The sequence below is a fragment of the Myotis daubentonii genome, chromosome 6 (genome assembly GCF_963259705.1).
Source record: "Myotis daubentonii chromosome 6, mMyoDau2.1, whole genome shotgun sequence".
Classification (NCBI taxonomy): Eukaryota; Metazoa; Chordata; class Mammalia; order Chiroptera; family Vespertilionidae; genus Myotis; species Myotis daubentonii.
Window position 1 is genome coordinate 36,132,354 of NC_081845.1, and position 20,061 is coordinate 36,152,414.

The window sequence follows — 20,061 nt, forward strand, 5'->3', positions numbered from 1 at the left end:
TTGTGATGCCTTTCTGCGAATCATTAGAAGACACATATTCATGAATTCATTCTTAGGATTATTGTAATGATAGAGCCAGGCACTGGAATGCATTTTATAGTTATTGTCTTATTTCATTCTCACAACAAACTTATTGTCCTCATTTTACAGATGAGGAAACTGAAGGGTAAGTGATTGTTTGAGTTACATGGCTAGTAAGTGGCAGAGCCAGTTTTCAAGACCCTGTTTCAGACTCCAAAGCTGGCTCTAGGCCCCTCTCAACTGTCCATATGCAGTCAAGGGTGCTGCTTACAGCCTCGCCCCATGCTCCTCTTTTAAAGATCCTGGGGGAAAATTCTTAACTGTACTAGGACCCAGTGTTAGTTAGTTATACTTCTCCTGATGAATTCATTGTTGTTAATCTTACAGGTCTTGTGAATTGTATAAGTATCCCTTCAAGCTGCTTAGTTCACTTCAACCAAGTATGTAGTTCAGTGTGGAATTCCTATGGATCCTCTTTCTTAGACTTACTTCGTCACCGTGTTTTAAACTTAAACTATTATATTACAATATGCCTTAAATCCTTTGTTTGAGGAGGTGAGGACATAAGCAAATGAAGCATGGAGGAGAAGAGAGCTCAGAGACCCCATCAGGAATGAGGGAGACCCACTGAGAACCGTGCCCATTTCTGCAGCGTACTTTTAATGGAATGATTTTGTAACTCCAGATCCAAGTCTCCATGATGTTCGATGGCCAGTCTGCAGTCGAAGTGCACCCTAAAGCCAGGATAGATGACTTAAGGACCTTCACATCCCTGAGCCTGTACGTGAAACCTCCTGTGAAGCAGCCAGAACTGGCTGGGATTGCAGATCAGTTTATCCTATATCTCGGAAGCAAAAACGTAAGAGCATGAGGTTTTATTTATATTTTTCATTTGTTGCGGGTTTTTTTTCTTATTTTTCAATGACAACTTACATTCAATATTATTTTGTATTAGTTTCAGGTGTACAGCACAGTGGTTAGATAATCATATACTTTACAAAGTGTTTCCTCCAATATTCCTAGTACCCACCTGACACCATATATAGTTAGCACAATATTATTGACTATATTCCCTATGCTTAACTTTACACCCTTGTGAATAGTTTGTAACTACCAATTTGTACTTCTTAAAAAGAGAGAATACTCTTAAAAGAAAAAATTGGTGCTTTTCCTTTGCCTTACAACAAAGCTACCCTATCCCAACAACAAAATTCCCATTCCGAAAACTCAAAAAGTATAGATCATTTTAGTGCCAAGACTAAAGTAGTGATTTAAAGGCAAGTAATTCCTTTTGTGTGGGATACCTCTGGGCTTGCTTTATATCAGCCTCACACTGCTATCTCTGAGGACTCTGAAAGGAGCATTTCAAAGACTTTCAGAATGCAGAGGCCTATTATGTTTAAAGATGAGTAGCAATTGGTATTGGCAGGCTGCATTATATCCCTGCTTAACTAAACAAGATTAGCACACTCTCGGGAGCCATCAAATGTCCATAAGCCTACAGTTGCTTGCCTCCTTGTCCAGATGCACTTGGACAAGGCTGGGATGTGGGTAGTGGGGGGCACAGCAGACTTATGCAGCCACAGGGAGGATGGAGAGGAAGAGATGCTGTGCAATCTATCAGGAACTTTGGTTATAAATCAGAACAGACATGCCTGGATACAGCCAAGTATTGGAATTGCTTATTGTCCTTTAAAGAAATGAAAACAAAAGATGATGTTCACTCACTTGTATTTTATTTAAGTGACTTATTGACATTTCAGGCCAAAAAAGAGTATATGGGTCTTGCAATCAAAAACGATAACCTGGTGTATGTCTATAATTTGGGAACTAAGGATGTAGAGATTCCCCTAGACTCCAAGCCTGTCAGTTCATGGCCTGCTTACTTCAGCATCGTCAAGATTGAAAGGTAAAGTGAATGCATGACACAGGACTGTGTGCACATTTTATAACACACACACACACACACACACACACACACACACACACACACACACCACTCACAGTCTTCCTAGACTTCTTTCCAAATACCTTATTGAAAAACAAAAGGTTAGAAAAATAGACATCATTTTTTTTCTTTTTTAAAATATATTTTATTGATTTTTCACAGAGAGGAAGGGAGAGAGATAGAGAGTTAGAAACATCGATGAGAGAGAAACATCTATCAGCTGCCTCCTGCACATCTCCCACTGGGGATGTGCCTGCAACCCAGGTACATGCCCTTGACCGGAATCGAACCTGGGACCTTTCAGTCCGCAGGCCGACGCTCTATCCACTGAGCCAAACCGGTTTTGGCTAGACATCATTTTTTAAAAGCAATCTGATTATTAGATTTTTTTATCTGGTCTATCCATGAATTAATTCTGAGATGGAATGTCTTCTTTTTGCCCTTCCCATTGATTGCTGCATTCTATAACTTCTTATGAGAGTGACAAAAACCAAATTACCAGTTCTGTGACAAGGAAACATTAACATTTTGACATTAAAAAATATGTATTTTCTAAAAATTATCAGGCTAATAAAGAGTAACAATTGTTCATCTCAACAGGGTGGGAAAACATGGAAAGGTGTTTTTAACAGTCCCAAGTCTCAGTAGCACTGCAGAGGAGAAGTTTATTAAAAAGGGGGAGTTTGCAGGGGATGACTCCTTGTTGGATCTGGACCCCGAGGACACTGTGTTTTATGTTGGTGGTGTGCCTTCAAACTTCAAGGTAAGCTCTCCAGCTATATTCTGACTTACTGTGAATCTACAGTGATTGTTTTCAAAAGTCTATAAGACCTACAATGATTTGGGCGTGGGATAGAAATCTTCATATTTTAAGAAAGAGCTTACTCAGTGGGTAGTAGATTTCTGAGCCAGGATCTATAAATCCGGTCTCTGCTACCCACATTTTCACAGTGTCAGATGCATTCAAGCTTTAGCTAACACTGGCCTATCAGTGCATTTCATTCTGACACATGAGTAAGTAATTAATAGTATTCCCCACCTATTGCAGAAGTAGCTGTACTTTCTGAGTTTGTATCTAGCCTTCAGGCTCACAGATGATAGGTTCAAAAATTTAGTTATCTCAACTAATATAAGCATAAAATAAAATATAAAGGGGGGATGAGATCTAGGGGGTAGTGTGAGACCTAATGAAAGGCAAATAAAGGAAAGGACCAAGAAAACAGTTGATGTAGGATTCAATTCCAGAACTGTTATTTACTAGTTATAGGCACATTATTGAGCCTCAGAATTACTTCCCCTTTATATGAGAACAGAAATAATTACTTCACAGAACTGGTGTAAGGATCGACTTGGGTCATGAATTCACTGTCCCATGTGTAACTGGCACATAGTATATGCTCAATAAATCCCACCCTCTCTGCTAAGATATGTACAATGAAAAAATCATGATGGATCTAAATGATTTGGCATAGAGTAGATGCAAACCCAGGGCTGGAAAGACATCTATACCAATGGACAGATCTCCTGGGCTTGTTGTTTGTTTCATTGCCTGTTCTGTGTGGCCCAGGTGAAAGGTGATCCTGGGACAATTGACTTTGCTTTGTCTGTTGCACAGCTTCCTGCCAGCTTAAACCTGCCTGGCTTCCTTGGCTGCCTGGAATTGGCCACTTTGAATAATGATGTGATCAGCTTGTACAACTTTAAGCACATATATAATATGGATACCTCCAAGTCAGTGCCCTGTGCCAGGTAAGGAAGTGTTAGGAGTGCTGAAGACTTTGCTAGCCATGAAAGAGCAGCAGGGAGACACATGTGAGTCAATATTCAGGTTCCCAATCTTTTCTTGAGGGAAACCAGTTTGGAAACCAATTAATAGTCATGCCTGAAAAACACTTTTTAGGTTTTCTCTGCCATAGATGAATATGCACAATTATAAAAAAGATAACTTGTTTGTAGCTTTGATTTTGGATTCCAGAGACTGAGATTTAACTAGAGACTTCTGTTGTCTTAGCACAAAGGTTAGAGAAGAAATCTATTAAAAACAATTCATTTAACTTACCAATAAATGCCTCTTTATATCACCCACGCAGACATCACGACTTCATTTAAATGCTGGAAGGCCCAAGGAAGATGTCATGAGATGGGTTAAAAGGGCCTCACTTGAGAAGCATGTCATTGTAATGTTTATATGGTCCTTGCGTTTTTATTTCAGAGATAAACTAGCTTTTACTCAGAGTCGGGCTGCCAGCTATTACTTCGATGGCTCTAGTTATGCTGTGGTGAGGGATATCACCAGGAGAGGGAAATTTGGTCAGGTGACTCGTTTTGACATAGAAGTTCGAACACCAGCTGACAATGGACTTGTGCTCCTGATGGTCAATGGAGTGAGTAAAAACAAAAGTGCTACATTTTCTTTATTTCCTTTACTTTCTGCTATGCATATTTCTAGGAACCTTCCAAGGTTGTGTCATGCCATCAAACTGAAGTTTTAGTTTAGAAATCAAACATGGATTATTTCCTTCAGTGAAGTGATGGCAGCAATAAGTAAAGCAGCCCTAAGACGCGTTTCTCTGCACTGCAGTTTTGAGTGTATATTAAATATATCCTCTTTAATATACTGAAGGAATTTTGAAGAAAATCAGTGCCAAAAATTAGGAAAAACTGTATGTCTATGGAAATTTAACACTGACTTTTTAAATCATATGCCCTAATCAGTAAAAAAAAGACTTTGCATGTCTACTATATATGTATGTGTATATATACATATAAACATTTCTTTATTAGTGATTTGCATATGCCATATATGGATATAATACATAAACTGGGAATAAAAGACAATTTATATAAAGATAGTATTGAATAAAAATAAATGTTATTTTAAAATAAAGACAAAATAAAATAATTTTTATTTGTTAATGATACAAAAATTATTGTTAATATCAGTGTTAAAACAATGTAATTAAATATGCTTAAGTATTTTTGACAGTCTCATTAAACTCTCTGTAATAGAATGATTCAAAAGTCTTGTCCTAAGTCCAGTTTATTTCAATATAATGTTGTTTCTTCACCTATCTTTATTGGACAAGATACCTCATAAAAATAAAACTGTTAGAAGTGTATTATTGGCTTTGTTTACTATATTATGATACCATTTTATAATCTCATTCACCAGTTGGTAAAAATTGTCTTTGAAATTTGTCTGGTACATTTCCAGCTTTCTTGATGTCAGTCTTACAAGCTGATCAGAAAATATGTCATTTTGTACACTTTAACAAAGGGGCTTAAGACCATTAGAAATCTTCATTGGAAGGTTTTAAAACAAATTTTTTTAGAAATTTAGAAATGTCTTTCCAGAAGTATTTTAATAGTACAAACATGAGAATTTTTATAGGAAGTAAACATTCATTGTGTTCAACAAGTTCACTTAACAATAGAAAAATTTCCAAACACATTTTTTAAAAACCATAAATCCAGTGCTTCAAAATAATAAAGAAATTGACTTCTTTTTTAATATCCATATTTGTTGATAATTATTTAAGGGGTTTTTTACATACCTTGGAATTAATTTTCAATATCACCAATGTTCCTCTAAAATGAAATGCAATCACATGTATTGGCTTCTTATAGTTTTCAAATTTGCCTACAGAAAAGGCAGTTGAATACATATTGCCTATAATACTCTGTTTTTTAAATTTTTTAAAGGTCATAAGCTAAACATAAAATTTCATTAATTCATAGGGTAAATTAAAAAAAAACAGAAGATAGTTGCTTTAAATTGTATATAAATATTAACATTTTGGAATGCTAATATGAAACAACTGACGAAGTGGATGTACTTGTAATTTTTAAGAACTTCATGAGACAGCTTTACTCTTCAAACAACTTCAGTAATAAAGAATACAGTGTTATATTTCTCAAATTCAGCTAAATCTGCGCTTTTGTAAGAGCGGATGCTCACATCTTATACATCCTTCTCTCTGCAGAGTATGTTTTTTAGCCTGGAAATGCGCAATGGCTACTTGCATGTGTTCTATGACTTTGGATTTAGCAATGGCCCTGTGCATCTTGAAGACACTTTGAAGAAAGCTCAAATTAATGATGCAAAATACCATGAGGTACAAATCTTTGCAATTTGGGTAGTTTTACCTGTTTGATTTGGTTTTGTTTGAACTTATATCTACTGGTCTAATCCAATTGTCAACCTCGATAGGTAGAAAAGTAATTAAACTAAAAACATTCACATTTAAAGACTGGCTGAAGGGTTCTCATCTACTTACCTCCAGGATAACATTTGCTTCAAAAAGTAGCTTTTTTGGTCATATTGACCTTACTAACAGTCACTGAAAGGTTCATTTTAGTTGCTTCATTAACCCAAAGGCTCCAATTATACTCAAATCGTGATTACAGTGACACTCCTATAGAATCCTTCTATAGAAAATGCCAGGTCTACTATACAGCCATTTGTTTACTTATCCTTTGAGCCCCAATAAATATAAAAAGAATATATATAAGTAAATAGAGGATCACCTTTCAAATCACTTATCCAGAACTTAGAAAATACTAACACAGATTCCACATAAAGAGAACCCACAGAGAATGCTCTTTAGTCTTGAAATAGATGTTCAGCAGACTGATAAACGCTTCATCTATTTTTATTAAAAGTGACTTTAAATCTACAATTTAATAGAATGTAAAAAAGGCACAATATCTTTGAAGCTGAACCAAAATACAGAGAATAAGAGGCTATATTTGTCTTTTAAGTTAAAATTCCATAGCTTTCATGAGGATGGTTTATAAAAAAAAATATTATTTTAACTATTTCTCTGTGTAGCATTTTTACAGATTTATTAAGGCTTCTCATTATGTTCCCAAAAAATAACTCCTGGTTAACGTGCAGTCTAGGGTCCAGAAAGTACCTGTTTCCTAAATCTCCTCAAAGGGGTTACATAAGTAAATTGGTCTCATGACAGAATTTTCCTGGGCTAGCTCCTTCTCCACATGGAAATCCTCCAGGAATTGTGAACTTCTGCATTTATAAGTAAGAGCTTTCAAGTCTGTAAGAAAGGAAAATATATTCCCCATTTTGTGAACAAGCTTAAGAACATGGAAGTTCAATTGTTTTAACCAGTATAATTAAAATATTCTGTCATCTTCCACAAGTTGATTGTTAAAGAGTGACCAAGGTTTACTACATATTATTTCTTCCAGATTTCAATCATTTACCACAATGATAAGAAAATGATTTTGGTAGTTAACAGACGACATGTCAAGAGCATGGACAATGAAAAGATGAAAATACCTTTCACAGACATATACATTGGAGGGGCTCCCCCGGAAATCTTACAATCCAGGTAAGTTTTCTTTGTTAAGTGGTTATTTGTTCCTAACAATGTATTGGGCTGAGTATGCAACACCCAGGAATAGATCTAGTAAAGATTAAGTCCCCACCCCCCCCCCACCCCCTGCTACTTCTGCACGCACAGGCACATGCTCACACGTTTATGCACCTTTGGACCCCCTGCAGCCAGTTCTCATTGCAGGGAGCCGGTCCATCCTTGCTGTTTCAAGGGACCTGGCATATATGGCATACGGTTCTTAATATGTTTGCTCACCTTCTTGGTGCTGTGTTTTAACCAAGGTCACCTCTCCGAGAAAGGTTGAATCCCCAGGTAGGGATTTTCCCCTGAAGTTAGGGAGGGAATAAAACCCCTCAACTAAGTGCCAGGCGGGTAATTAATCACTTTAACTATGAACAATCATGCTTAAGCTACATAATCTTTACTCCCTGGAATGGAGATAAGAAACGCCCTAACCTTTGTAATAGAGATTGATAGGATTGAATCGACTGGTATAAATACAGATGTAACAAGACAGAAAGACTCAGAACTTAGGAGACAGAACCTAGGCACAGAACCTACACAGAACATTCTCTAGAGACAGAAGAACTTCGCTGGAGAGAACATCGCAAAAGATCCTGGACTGAACCTGACTACAGAAATTGGCAAGAGAACCTGACTAGGACCTGGTGACTTAACCTGGCTGGAGAACCTGGACAGAACCTGGCTGGAGAACCTAGCGAGGGAACATGGCTACAGAACCTGGCTGGAGAGAACATGGACACAGAACCTGGCTGGAGATCCTAAGCAGAACCTCTCTGGAGATCGAGACCAGAACTTGGCTGGAGATCCTGGCTAGGCTGCTGATCAACTGAACGCTGTCTCCGTGTCATTCCTTCTTCGCCGACTCCGTCTACACCTTTGGGAACCCCTGGACCTGCTGGGGTTGGACCCCGGCACTCATTACCCCCTTCATTTAATATCTACTAGATGAGACCTATAGGTTTCTTTAATTATGTCCCGATACTCTTGTTTTAGTCTTAATTTAAACTTATTTGAATTCTCAAATAACATCTGAGGGTAAAAATTTTAAGCTTGCCCTAGCTGTTTTAGCTCAGTGGATTAGAGCATTGGGCTGCAGACTAAAGGGTCCTGGGTTCAATTGCAGTCAAGGACACATGCTTGGGTTGCAGGCTTGACCCCCAGTAGGGGGTGTACAGGAGGCAGTTGATCAATGATTCTCTCTCATCATTGATGTTTCTATCTCTCTTCCTCTCCCTTCCTCTCTGAAATCAATTTAAAATTTTTTAAGCTTATCTAAGGGTTTGTAAATTATGTATAATGAAGTTATTCTAATATATTAAAAAAGTCACTGTCTCTTATTGTGATCAATTCATAGCATCAGAGACCTTTAAGACTGATAGACATATTTTAGTCCAATGGTTCTCAACCCTGGTTCTCATTCAAATAACCTGGAGAGCTTTTATAAACACCATTGTCCATGACCACTCTCCAGAAATTCTGAATGCTCTGAGGTAAGGCCACAATATAATATTAAAAACAAAACAAAACCCTTCTTTCAAATTTCTCTTTGAATAAATCTATAGTTACCTCTGAATTTTTTAAAAAATCAATTTTAATGACTTCAATTTTTATAAAGCTTTTCCTTATTTTGAATCACAACTAGCGCCATTCCCCTTCCATATCACCATGCTTCATATTTTTCAAAGGCTCCCCAAGCTTCCTTTTCTAAATAAATAGCCTCTTCAGTCCTCCAACCATGCCACATTGGACCTTTAACCACCATGGTTATCACTATGTTCACTATGTGCACCTCAATCTGTCCATCAGTATGGCCCTCCCAGGGTGGTCTTGTCAGAGCACAATATAGAGAACTATTACCCCTTAGTTTGGCTAGCGTTCATCTAAAATACACTGAAGGCAAAACTAACTTCATATCCACTCAATATCTGATAGCATGTTGTGGGGCACTCTTATACACTGGGCACGGTATAGGTAGTAGGACTACAGCACTGAGAAAAATGCCAGCCCTGATGTTAAAGATAAAGGATTTCTTACTCTGCTAATGATCCCAAGGCCTAACATTGACACTAGCCTTAGTTGATTACAGTGTGTTGCAAATAAAGCCAAGAAGATAAGTTTATGACCCATGTGGATTAGTGGAAGGCTGAAGACTGGGTTTTCTTCCTAACTTAACCAGTTATGACATAAGAAATTAATGTTTCTTAGTTTACTTTTATAGCTTACATGTGAAATTGCCAAGAATTGACCTTTTTTTTCAAATATATTTTTATTGATTTCAGAGAAGAAGGGAGAGGGAGAGAGAGATAGAAACATCAATGATGAGAGAGAATCATTGATCAGCTGCCTCCTGCACTGGGGATCAAGCCCACAACCCAGGCATGTGTCCTGAAGGAGAATTAAACTGTGACCTCCTGGTTCATAAGTCAACACTCAACCACTAAGCCACACCAGCTGGGCAAGAATTGACCATTTTTTACCTTTAAATGTTAGTTATAAATGATTTTAAATACTATTAAATTGCATTACCTATATATGTAGGGTGGCATCATCATCAGGGCTATATTAGTGAAGACTAATTTTCTTCCCCAGGACTCTAAGAGCACACCTCCCCCTAGATATCAACTTCAGGGGATGCATGAAGGGTTTCCAGTTCCAAAAGAAAGACTTCAACTTATTAGAACAGACAGAAACCCTGGGAGTTGGTTACGGATGCCCAGAAGACTCTCTTGTAAGTACCAATCAATCAAAAGCTTTTTAATAATAATAAACAAAAACAGCACGTATCGCTCTCAAAAGCTGCACAACTCTTTTCAGCTTCCTTGTAATTCTAGGAATCATTAAGCCAGGAAGGCTCCTGGGGTGCCTCTATGACTTGTCCAGTTGGCTCAGTTTTCTATCAGTGTGGCTTCCAACCCCCAGAGAGGCTGTGAGAGCATTGTTACTACTCAGGGTAGAGGGAGGGAAGACGTAGAGACCCCACCTGTTAGAGGCCCACAGTGGGAAGGTTAATATGCCTGAATTCCAGTATAAACCAGAAGGGGTTCTTTGTGTTTTTTTAAACACTATTAATATAGAAACTAGACCTTTGTTGTGTGAGAAATTCACTTGGGCTTTGATAATTATTACAAACACTAAATCTACTGTTTGGGCACACAGATATCTCGCCGAGCATATTTCAATGGACAGAGTTACATTGCTTCAACCCAGAAAATATCTTTCTTTGATGGCTTTGAAGGAGGCTTTAATTTCCAAACATTACAGCCAAATGGATTACTATTCTATTATGCTTCAGGGGTATGTATTTAGTTTTTTCCTGAGGAAATTTCTTTGTGATAATTGTTTTGTCTATTAAAAATATTATTAAGCATGTTAACGGTGATTTTCAATTTTGACTTACATGTACTCACATAGAATTCCCCATTTCAGACACTTTATAAAATACTAGAGGCCCACTGCACGAAATTCGTGCACGGATACAGTCCCTAGACCTGGTCTGTGATCAGGGCCATCTTCCCTGGCTACCACAGCCAGCCCCGCCCCCCCACAATCACCCACCCCCAGTTCCCTGTTTGCCATCGGACAATTGGAGCCTGATGGGCAAGGGAAGGGACCAAGAGGTGGTCAGTGCACCTCATAGGAACTGGTTGAGCAGTCGTTCTGGTCTTTCTACCACTCGGTCAATTTGCATATTGCTCTTTTATAATTAGATTATATATATTGTACATCAGGGGTTCTTAATCTGGGATTCATAGACTCACTCCTCAAGGGTTAATGAGAAGAATTTAGGAAGTCTGTAGATTTGGGTGGGGGAAAATTACATCTTTATTTATCTAACTAAAATTTAGCATTTTCTCCCATTGTAAATGTGGGCAACAAATCACAATAGTATTAGCAGTACCTGTAACTTTTTCATTAATAGAAATGACAAGTATTTTTCATTTCATGTTTAAGCTGTCACAGATATCTCAAAATATTAATTTTGCTCATTGCTACTTCTAAATTATAGTACTTATTAGATCTGCTACTAGATTTTATTATTTAATGCCTTAGTAAAGAAGTACATACATTACTATATCAGATTTATTGTTTTAATATTTTGAAACTGTGTTTCAATGTAATTGGTTTTCCTTTGCGTTCCTATACATTTTGTTGTATGCATATTAAACCATTATTTTATGAATGGGTCCATATGTATCACCAAATTGCCAAAGGAGTCCACAGCACAAAAAATGTTAAGAACCACTGTATGTTAAGAATAAACATATGTGTGATTCAACTTATAAAATAGTAAAAAGAACATACTTTTCTCTTCATGCGTTTGCTGCAGAACACTTGAGCTCAGCTTAAAGACATCTTATTTGAAGAATAAAAAAGCCTGGCTGGTGTGGCTCAGTGGTTGAGCGTTGACCCATGAACCAGAAAGTCATGGTTAGATTCCTGGTCAGGGTACATGTCCAGGTTTTGGGCCCGATCCCCAGTAGGGGGCATGCAGGAGCCAGCAGATAGTTGTTGATGTTTCTCTCTCTCATCAATGTTTCTATCTCTCCATTACTCTTCCTTCCTCTCTCTAAAATCAATAAAAATATATATTTAAAAAGAAGAATCAAATAAGATCTGTACAGGTTTAATGATGCTAAGATTCAACTGATTTATCTCTGAAAAGGACCAAGAGCTACACTGATGGACCAGGCCATAATAGCAGCTTTCACTTTTCATACTTATTACTTTGTATCTATCACATTTATATTGAATTGAATTTAAACCAGGAGCATCTGTGAGAATTTACCCAAAGCGCTTTGTAGAACCTCTGTTACATAACCTGCCTCAGATTACCATGGTTAATTAAGTAGCATTTTGGTCCCCAAAAAAGTAGTATGTGCTAGGCTAACTGTAGAGTTTGGTGCCCATATAAGGGAAGAGAAGCAAGATTATCATTTTGCCAATATTTTAAGACAAATGATAAGCAAATTCAGAAAAAGAGATGTTAACCTGCTTTTATTTAAAATTTCTCTTCTGCATCTATAGATGAAAAGTGAAATGTTTAAGAGGCCAAACTAGCAAATTAACTTTTGTCTGGTAATCTAACCACATTCCCAAAGGGATTCAAATATTGCCCTTTCAAAAGGGATTAAAGGGAGACATGATGGAGTAGGCAACTCTCAACATGACAAAATCACCAGAGGTTTTAGTTCTAAATGTATATAGGAGACTTACTTTTCCATTGAAACATGTCTAATTTTATAGGCAACACCAATACAAGCAATCAAGTATTTTGTTTTTATTGTTATTCATAGAAAGTATTTTACAAGCAAACTTCCTTCATACTGGATGTTCCTTCAAGCAATAACATTAAGTAAATGTTAAAAACATGTTCTTCTGGATACCTGGCTCCCTACTTAAAAACCTGTGCTTGCATTTCAGTCAGACATGTTCTCCATTTCATTGGATAATGGCACTGTGACCATGAACGTAAAGGGAATCAAGGTGCAATCAGCAGATAAGCAGTACAATGACGGGCTGTCACACTTCATCATTACCTCTGTCTCACCTGCAAGGTACGGTCCTCAAGATTTATTCTTTCCATATGATGGCCTTATTTGTCAGGCATGATTCTGCCAAATGACCACTATGAATAATTGGCTATTCTATTACTTTTCTAGTGTTTAGAAAAATGATGGAAGGAGCTACTTGCCTCCTTTAAAAAAATTGCTCTTAATTTTCAAGACATGCAAAATAAGTCACTATGAAATTACTTAACAAAAATATAACACACACACACACACACACACACACACACACACACACAGTAAAAGTAGGCCGAGAACATGGAAGCATGGAACAGACTGACAGATCTCAGAAGGAAGATAGGGTGGGTGGGAAGAGATTAACCAAAGAATTTATATACAGACATGCATAGCCCCGGACACAGACAATAGTGCAGTAAATGCCTGGGGTAGAGTGGGAGCTGCGTGGAGGTGGGCAAAGGGGGAAAATGGGAGACATCTGAAATGCTCTCAACAAAAATAAAACAAACAAACAAACAAAAAACCATAGACTATAATCTCCTTGAGGAAAGTGCCTGATTCAGTGGAGGGCAGTGTTCTGCATAAAGGAGCTCAGCAAATGTTGGTTTCATTTAGTTGTACATCTGGCGGTAGAGAATGGAATACTTATGGCCCAATTTTAAAATCTGTAATTTTATCTTTAAAATATGTGATACTGAATTTCTTTTCCATATAATAAGAAGCTTTCTGAGATAAGATATGAACCTCTGTTGTTGACTGCGCCTATTCCATGTCCACTTCCGTGGAGCCCTCCATCAAAGGAAAACATTAAGAGGTCTTTTCAGGACTCCATGTCTAATCAGGACCAAAACCATTCAATGGGCTTTAAAATGAAAATAATCTCCCACAAGCATGTGTAAATGATCACCAGGAGGAAGGTAGATCCTGATTTTTTTCCCCACCAAAAAGAAAAACAAGCAAACAACAACAAAACAATGCTGATGATTAATCATCTTAACTTCTTCTTTTATGAGTTTAAATTCTAATCCTGGTTTGGAGGGGCCTTTTCTGTGTATGGAAACATTCAGTCATTTCATCCTAGGCCTCATAAAGAGTCTGGAAAACTATTGTCCTTTTATTAAGCAGATGTCCCATTGCAATTCCCGAGAACACCTGCAACCCAAAGTGGCACTCAAGGTAGAATGCTAGCTGTGTGCGCTGTAAAGATGCTTTTTCTCTTGCAGATATGAACTGATAGTAGATAAAAGCAGACTTGGGAGTAAGAATCCTACCAAAGGGAAAGCGGAACACACACAAGTAGATGAAAAGAAGTTTTACTTCGGTGGCTCGCCCATCAGTCCCCAGTATGCTAACTTTACCGGCTGTATAAGTAATGCCTACTTTACCAGGTATAATATTTTTATTTTTTTTATAATCCCACATGGTTAATAAAGAAGATCAAGTCAATAATGAAAATATTTGCATTATTTAAACAGAACTATGAAATTTATCAGAGGCATTAGGGTAGCCATTAGAAGCTTGTATAGGCTTGAGCAACTGACATACTTAGGTTTGTAATTAGCTTTTCTAGCCCTTTAATTTCTATTTGACTTTGGCAAAGTAAGCCTTTTTTTATTCACCTACAAATTCAGATAGTAGTGCCTGCCTGGGATGCTTGTTATGAGGATTAAATGAGATAATGGGCATAAAGCACCTGGCATACAGCAAGCTGTAAATATTAGATGTGATTATTTCTATACATCTTATTAATGATAGAGTACAGAGCAACATACCCAGATCCTTGTTACAGGTTTAAGAAAGTCTTCTTAATTTACTGCCTGACTTTAAACAAAGCCATTAATGTAGGGCCTTAACAAAGACAGTGAGGACTCCCTGAGTACAAGAACTAGCAAGGGAGGAATTTAACACAGTTTGAGCAATACAGAAGCGGCCGCAGTCATCCGGAGTGCGGTGAGGGGAACGATGTTTATCTGTCAGAATGTGTTGGTACCAGGCATGAAGTTATTAATTAATTGGTAAAATGATCGTTTTAAATATTCTGATTAAAATAGTGGTTGATGGATAAAGATCATCACACACACAAAAATTGTTTTAATTGCTCATTTCTCTGACTTCCGTAGTTTTCATTATGTAATTCTGAACAACATTTTTAAGGTTTTTCTCCCCTTTGTTACAAACACAGGTTGGACAGAGATGTGGAGGTCGAAGATTTCCAGCGGTATTCTGAAAAGGTCCACACTTCCCTTTACGAGTGTCCCATTGAAAATTCGCCATTGTTGCTCCTTCACAAAAAAGGAAAAAATTCCTCAAAGCCTAAAACAAGTCAGAATAGAAAGGTAAAAGTTAATGCTGTGCCAAGTGCCCGAACGCCCTAGTGTTGCACGCATGCAACCTCAGACACTGATGTTTTGTAGAATTTACTCTAATTTGCAACTATACAAAGATAAGGTTCTTGTAGTAGCAGATATTCCAACTCACTGGCTTTGTAGCATCAATTCTTGTTCCTAAAGAAACAGTTTGAATCAGCTTTTACTCATACTTCCAACTACTTTTCACTAGCATGGTTAAAAATGCTCCATGCTTAACAATTGATATGTATATATCATATTATTAGTACTATTTATTTGCTTTTGTGTAACAATGGCAGGCTTTTGTCACAATCACGGAAATTGTTAAAGTTTCTGACCTTACCTTGTTTCCCCCTCGTTCCTTCACCACTCACATGCATAATTGATCTGTGGCATCAACCAGAGTTGCTCCATCATCGAACCTTGAGTTCTTCCATTGCATCCTCTGGCTACCCTTCTTTCTCATTCTTTTAGTCTAACCTTTCCCACCCACTGCCCACACCTTCCTGGTCCGATTTTAACAATAAGCTCAGGTTCCAATGTTCCCACCTGGTCCTAGCCACTGTCATCTCACATGTGTATTGTTACAATAGCCTCTTACCAGGCCTCCCTGCTTCTGTATGGTTTCCCAAGAGTTTCTTCTCAACACAAGGGCCAGATCCTTATAAACACAGCATATCCCCAAAACATGTGTACACACTTTCACAGCTGATAACTCAATTGATGTTTCTTTCTTTTCAGCCAGATTAAGCTTTGAACAATTGAAATTCGTCCTAAAATGCTACTGGGAATTTGAAAACACAGTTGTAGTACAAGCACTGACTTTATAATTATTCAAAGTGTGTATACACTTTTTGGGATACCCTGTATTTATAAGGTGATAACTCACTGAATTTTCACTCCTTTTCAGGTTTAACTGATTTGAAATAATGGGTGAAGCCAGACTAAGTTTTGAACAAAGAAAATTAATCCACTAGACTTTTTTATGGGGATACATAAATGATAAAATTTACGGCACAAAACCAGCAACAGTTGACGGATTGAGGGTGCACAAATACCAAACAAAATGATTCTTAATGTTTGCAATTCCATTGCTTTGAGTTATCAGTAGTGCCTGGACCAGAACAGTCATCCGTTTGAAAATAGGCGTTGACAAAAGTATTCATTTCTGCGGATTCTTTTAAAGTCTGAAAATGAACTGTATGTCAATAAACACTGACTTTTATAATCATTCCAAGTGTGTATACATTTTTTGGAAAACCTTATTTAAGGCATATTATGTCACTCCTCTGCTCAAAGTGGACCCCAGCTGTACTCAGAACAAAAGCCCACGTTCCTACATCGTCATGGGAGGCCTTATATTATTACCCAGACCCCTTTTCCTCGCTAGCTCTTCTCCCCACACTGATCTCCTGGCTATTCCTAGAATGGACTATGGACACTCCAGCCTTATGGTCTTTACTGCAGCTTTCCTTCTGCCTAGATCACTCTTTTCCCAGTGTCTGCACAGATCGCTCCTCCTCCGAATCACTCAACTCTCAGGTGCTCAGTGAGGCTTACTTTACACCACAGCGTTCCTCCTGCCTTCCACAGTCCTACTGGCTTCCTTTTTCTAGTTCTTTTTCCCATAGCATTTGCCACATTTTAATTGATTACATACTTTATTTATTATGGGGTTTTTTGTTTGTTTGTTTTTAGGAGAGCTGGCTGATACCTTTATTGCTTTAGGGGGAGGGGTGCTCAGGAGCTCTTGGTGGGGCGGGCCGCTTCCTCTTCACCATCACAGGCTTCTGGCTGCGCAGATCTGGCGGTACCTGTTCTTGCGGATCATGTGCCGGATGCTGCTCAGGGTGGCCCGCGCGTTCTTGTTGAAGGTGGTCTGCAGGTAGGAGGTGGCCGGCTTTGGCTGGCCGGATCTCCGCTTCATGATGACCACCACACCTTTGCCGTGGGCGCCGGCTCCACGCCCACCATCTTGCGGTGAACGAGCCCTTTGTAGCGAAAGGAGTTGCGGGCCTTCAGGTTATTTATTGGGTTCGGTGCTGAACGCCTGCTGGTTCCTCTTGATCAGAAGCCCGAGCAGTTCCACACGATCATCCATGGCGGATGGGCAGACCTGGCGGCAGCTCCTTTACTGTCCGTCTCCTCAGCTAGAACACAAGCCCCTTTGTTCTGTTCATTGATTTATCCTAAGGGCCTAGAGCAATGCACATAATAGGTGTCCGATAAATGTTTAGCAATCTGCATCATAGAGTTGCCATGAGGATTAAATGAGTTGATGCATGAAATGCTCTTAACACAGTGCCTGGCATGGAGTAAACATTCGGTAAACCGTGAGCTGTTATATTTCTATAAAGTCTCAGGATTGTTCCTAAAAGTGGAATTGCTTAGATTAAGGGAATGTGCATTTGCAATACTGACTTAGAGTCTCACAAATGACATTTGAAAAAATCTATTGTTCCTCACAATTGCTAACACTGGATATGGTCACATTTTTATAATTTAGTCAATTTAATGGACAAAGTTGGCATCTGATTGTGGTTTACATGTTCTTGAATGCCAGTGAGGTTGAGCATCTTTGTAGGGGGAGAAGTGATTTCTTTCCAAGGCTGGCTTTTGAACCATCAACAGAGGGAAGCATTTCCCCCCCCCCACCCACCCCCCACCCCCGCCAGCTTCTCACTTTGGCTGGTTTTTCACTGCCCATTATAGCTTGGTTTTTCACTGACCATATAGTTCAGCTTGCAATAGAACACTTTTTAGAATCCCCATGAAGCTTCCCTTTGTTCACACATGATTTCTTTATCAATGTTAATAATTTTGTTCATGTACTAGTATAATCAAATCTTAGAAGTTTTTTGGGATCCCTATCTGAATTTCACATGGAAGACTTTATAAAGTGATTCAGGCAGAGAAATAATTTCATTTATTTTTATGAAGGATCTTGCTAGGGGATACTTTGAAGGATTTTTTCAGAGGAGATTATTAAATTCTGATGAAATCTTACTGTCACCTTTATATACTGATACTAAAAGATTTATCCTGAGAATTTTTTAGCGGGGACTTGAACACTGTCAGGTGATCGTAGACAATAGGTTAATGTCATAGGCTGATGAGGAAGATCAACCTTCTAAAGCAAACACAGTTTATCCCTTTAAATGAATACAGTTTTCTGGATGAAGCTGTCTACCAAATGTAATTTCCTAAACAAACATTCATCGTCTCAAGGTTAGAATCAACAGCTGCTATTGGAACTATTAACACAAACTTTTCAATATTATAATAGCCTCTTCGTCTTTATGGTAAAAAGTCCTAGAAACTCAATTTTGTAATAAGACACAAAATCACTATAGATTTCACTTATATTTTTTAATAATTAGAATGTCAGTATTTGCTAATCTTCCCTTGTATTTGCCCTTTTATCCAAAGCTCCTTAAATAGCTACCAAGAAAAACTTGTGGCCTTAGGTTGAAGTTTTCATCAAGGCTGAATCATAGCAATTAGGCCTCATAATAACTTATTTTCACAATAACTTACTAATATTCCATTTTATGCATTTATTATAATTAATTTAACCACGAATAGACTCTCAGTTGTTTCCAGTTTCTTCTCTTTTATAGATGAAGATCATAGTACATTAATCTTTAATCATATTACTGAATAACTTGTTAGGATATATTCCTAGAGGCAGAATTATTGGATCAAAACAAATTACTTTCCAGAAAGGTAAAAGTTATTTTATATTTCCCCATGAGTATATAAGAGTACCTATCTTACCACTATGTTCCAGCCTGAAAATTTTTTGTGATATTTATGTTTTCAAATTTAATTGGAAGAGTATCTCCTCATTTGGTGTTTAATGTGATAATAAACATTCTCTACATTGTAATAGACAGTCTAGATAACTGGCCAACTACTCCCTTCTCTGAAAACTGATTCCCTCCCTACTGGGGGTCCCAGTATTTTAGGTGTGTGACTTCATCTACCTTGATATAGATGATTGGACCAGGGTACATCATGTCAACTCAGCTGAGCCACCATGTTCTCTTCTTGGAAACTCAGAACCGTAAGAGACGCCTCTGGGCTGGTCATTGACTAGAAAACATGCAAACCTAAGGGCTCTGTGTTAATCGTGCTCAGATAAAGAAGAAAAAAAGGCAGAAAGCCGCCCTGCAGAGAAAGAAGAATGATAACAGACACTCTGAGAAAAACAAAGCTGAAATTCCAGAAGCATCCAGAAAAGGAGTGTCTTGATTCTTCCTAGCTTTCTAATTCCTGATTCTTGCCCCTGGTAGGACCCACTCTACTATCTTCCCTTGGATTGTGTTCTTAAGATACTACCATAGCTTTATAACACATTGCCCGCTTTTTCTTAAGTACCTTAACTAGTTTAGCTATTGTCTGAAACAAAATAATCTTGCTAAATTGAAATTGGTGCCACCAATTGGATTGCAACTAATAGACCCTCAGAAAAATAAATTACATTGATAAAGTCAGAGTCTAATGGGGTTCAGGGAGAATCCCCACACACATAGCCATTTTAAATAATAAGCTGAGACTCTTATATGGTAATGAAGTAATTGATTAAATTATAACTTCTCTTTTTATTACAATTAATATTCAAAGCATATATCCACAGAGGGTTTATGGTATTTAGTTGCCATATATAAAGATATCAGGGTTCACTAATTTTCTCAGCAGACAAGAAACAGATCCTCGTCCATATATTCCCACATTGAAGCAGAGAAAGGCAGGGCTGGTGAATTGAAACTGTCATGGTCCAGTAACCTCCTGCTTTGCTGAGCCCCTGTGATGCAAGTCACTGTCGCTCCTCCCAT

General features: G+C 37.9%; 1 protein-coding gene across 3 annotated transcripts in view; it reads left to right on the top strand.

The window, feature by feature from the left end:
- LAMA4 (laminin subunit alpha 4) overlaps positions 1-20,061 on the top strand; it is a 136,334-nt gene that overhangs the window by 100,456 nt on the left and 15,817 nt on the right. For all 3 annotated transcript variants that reach the window (XM_059700659.1, XM_059700658.1, XM_059700660.1), the window contains exons 20-31: positions 707-880; positions 1,785-1,930; positions 2,570-2,732; positions 3,585-3,718; positions 4,182-4,353; positions 5,953-6,084; positions 7,178-7,320; positions 9,940-10,078; positions 10,507-10,644; positions 12,772-12,905; positions 14,099-14,263; positions 15,058-15,211. In XM_059700659.1, the coding sequence (XP_059556642.1) occupies positions 707-880; positions 1,785-1,930; positions 2,570-2,732; positions 3,585-3,718; positions 4,182-4,353; positions 5,953-6,084; positions 7,178-7,320; positions 9,940-10,078; positions 10,507-10,644; positions 12,772-12,905; positions 14,099-14,263; positions 15,058-15,211 (1,794 nt within the window). The remainder of the gene's footprint in view (positions 1-706; positions 881-1,784; positions 1,931-2,569; positions 2,733-3,584; positions 3,719-4,181; positions 4,354-5,952; positions 6,085-7,177; positions 7,321-9,939; positions 10,079-10,506; positions 10,645-12,771; positions 12,906-14,098; positions 14,264-15,057; positions 15,212-20,061) is intronic.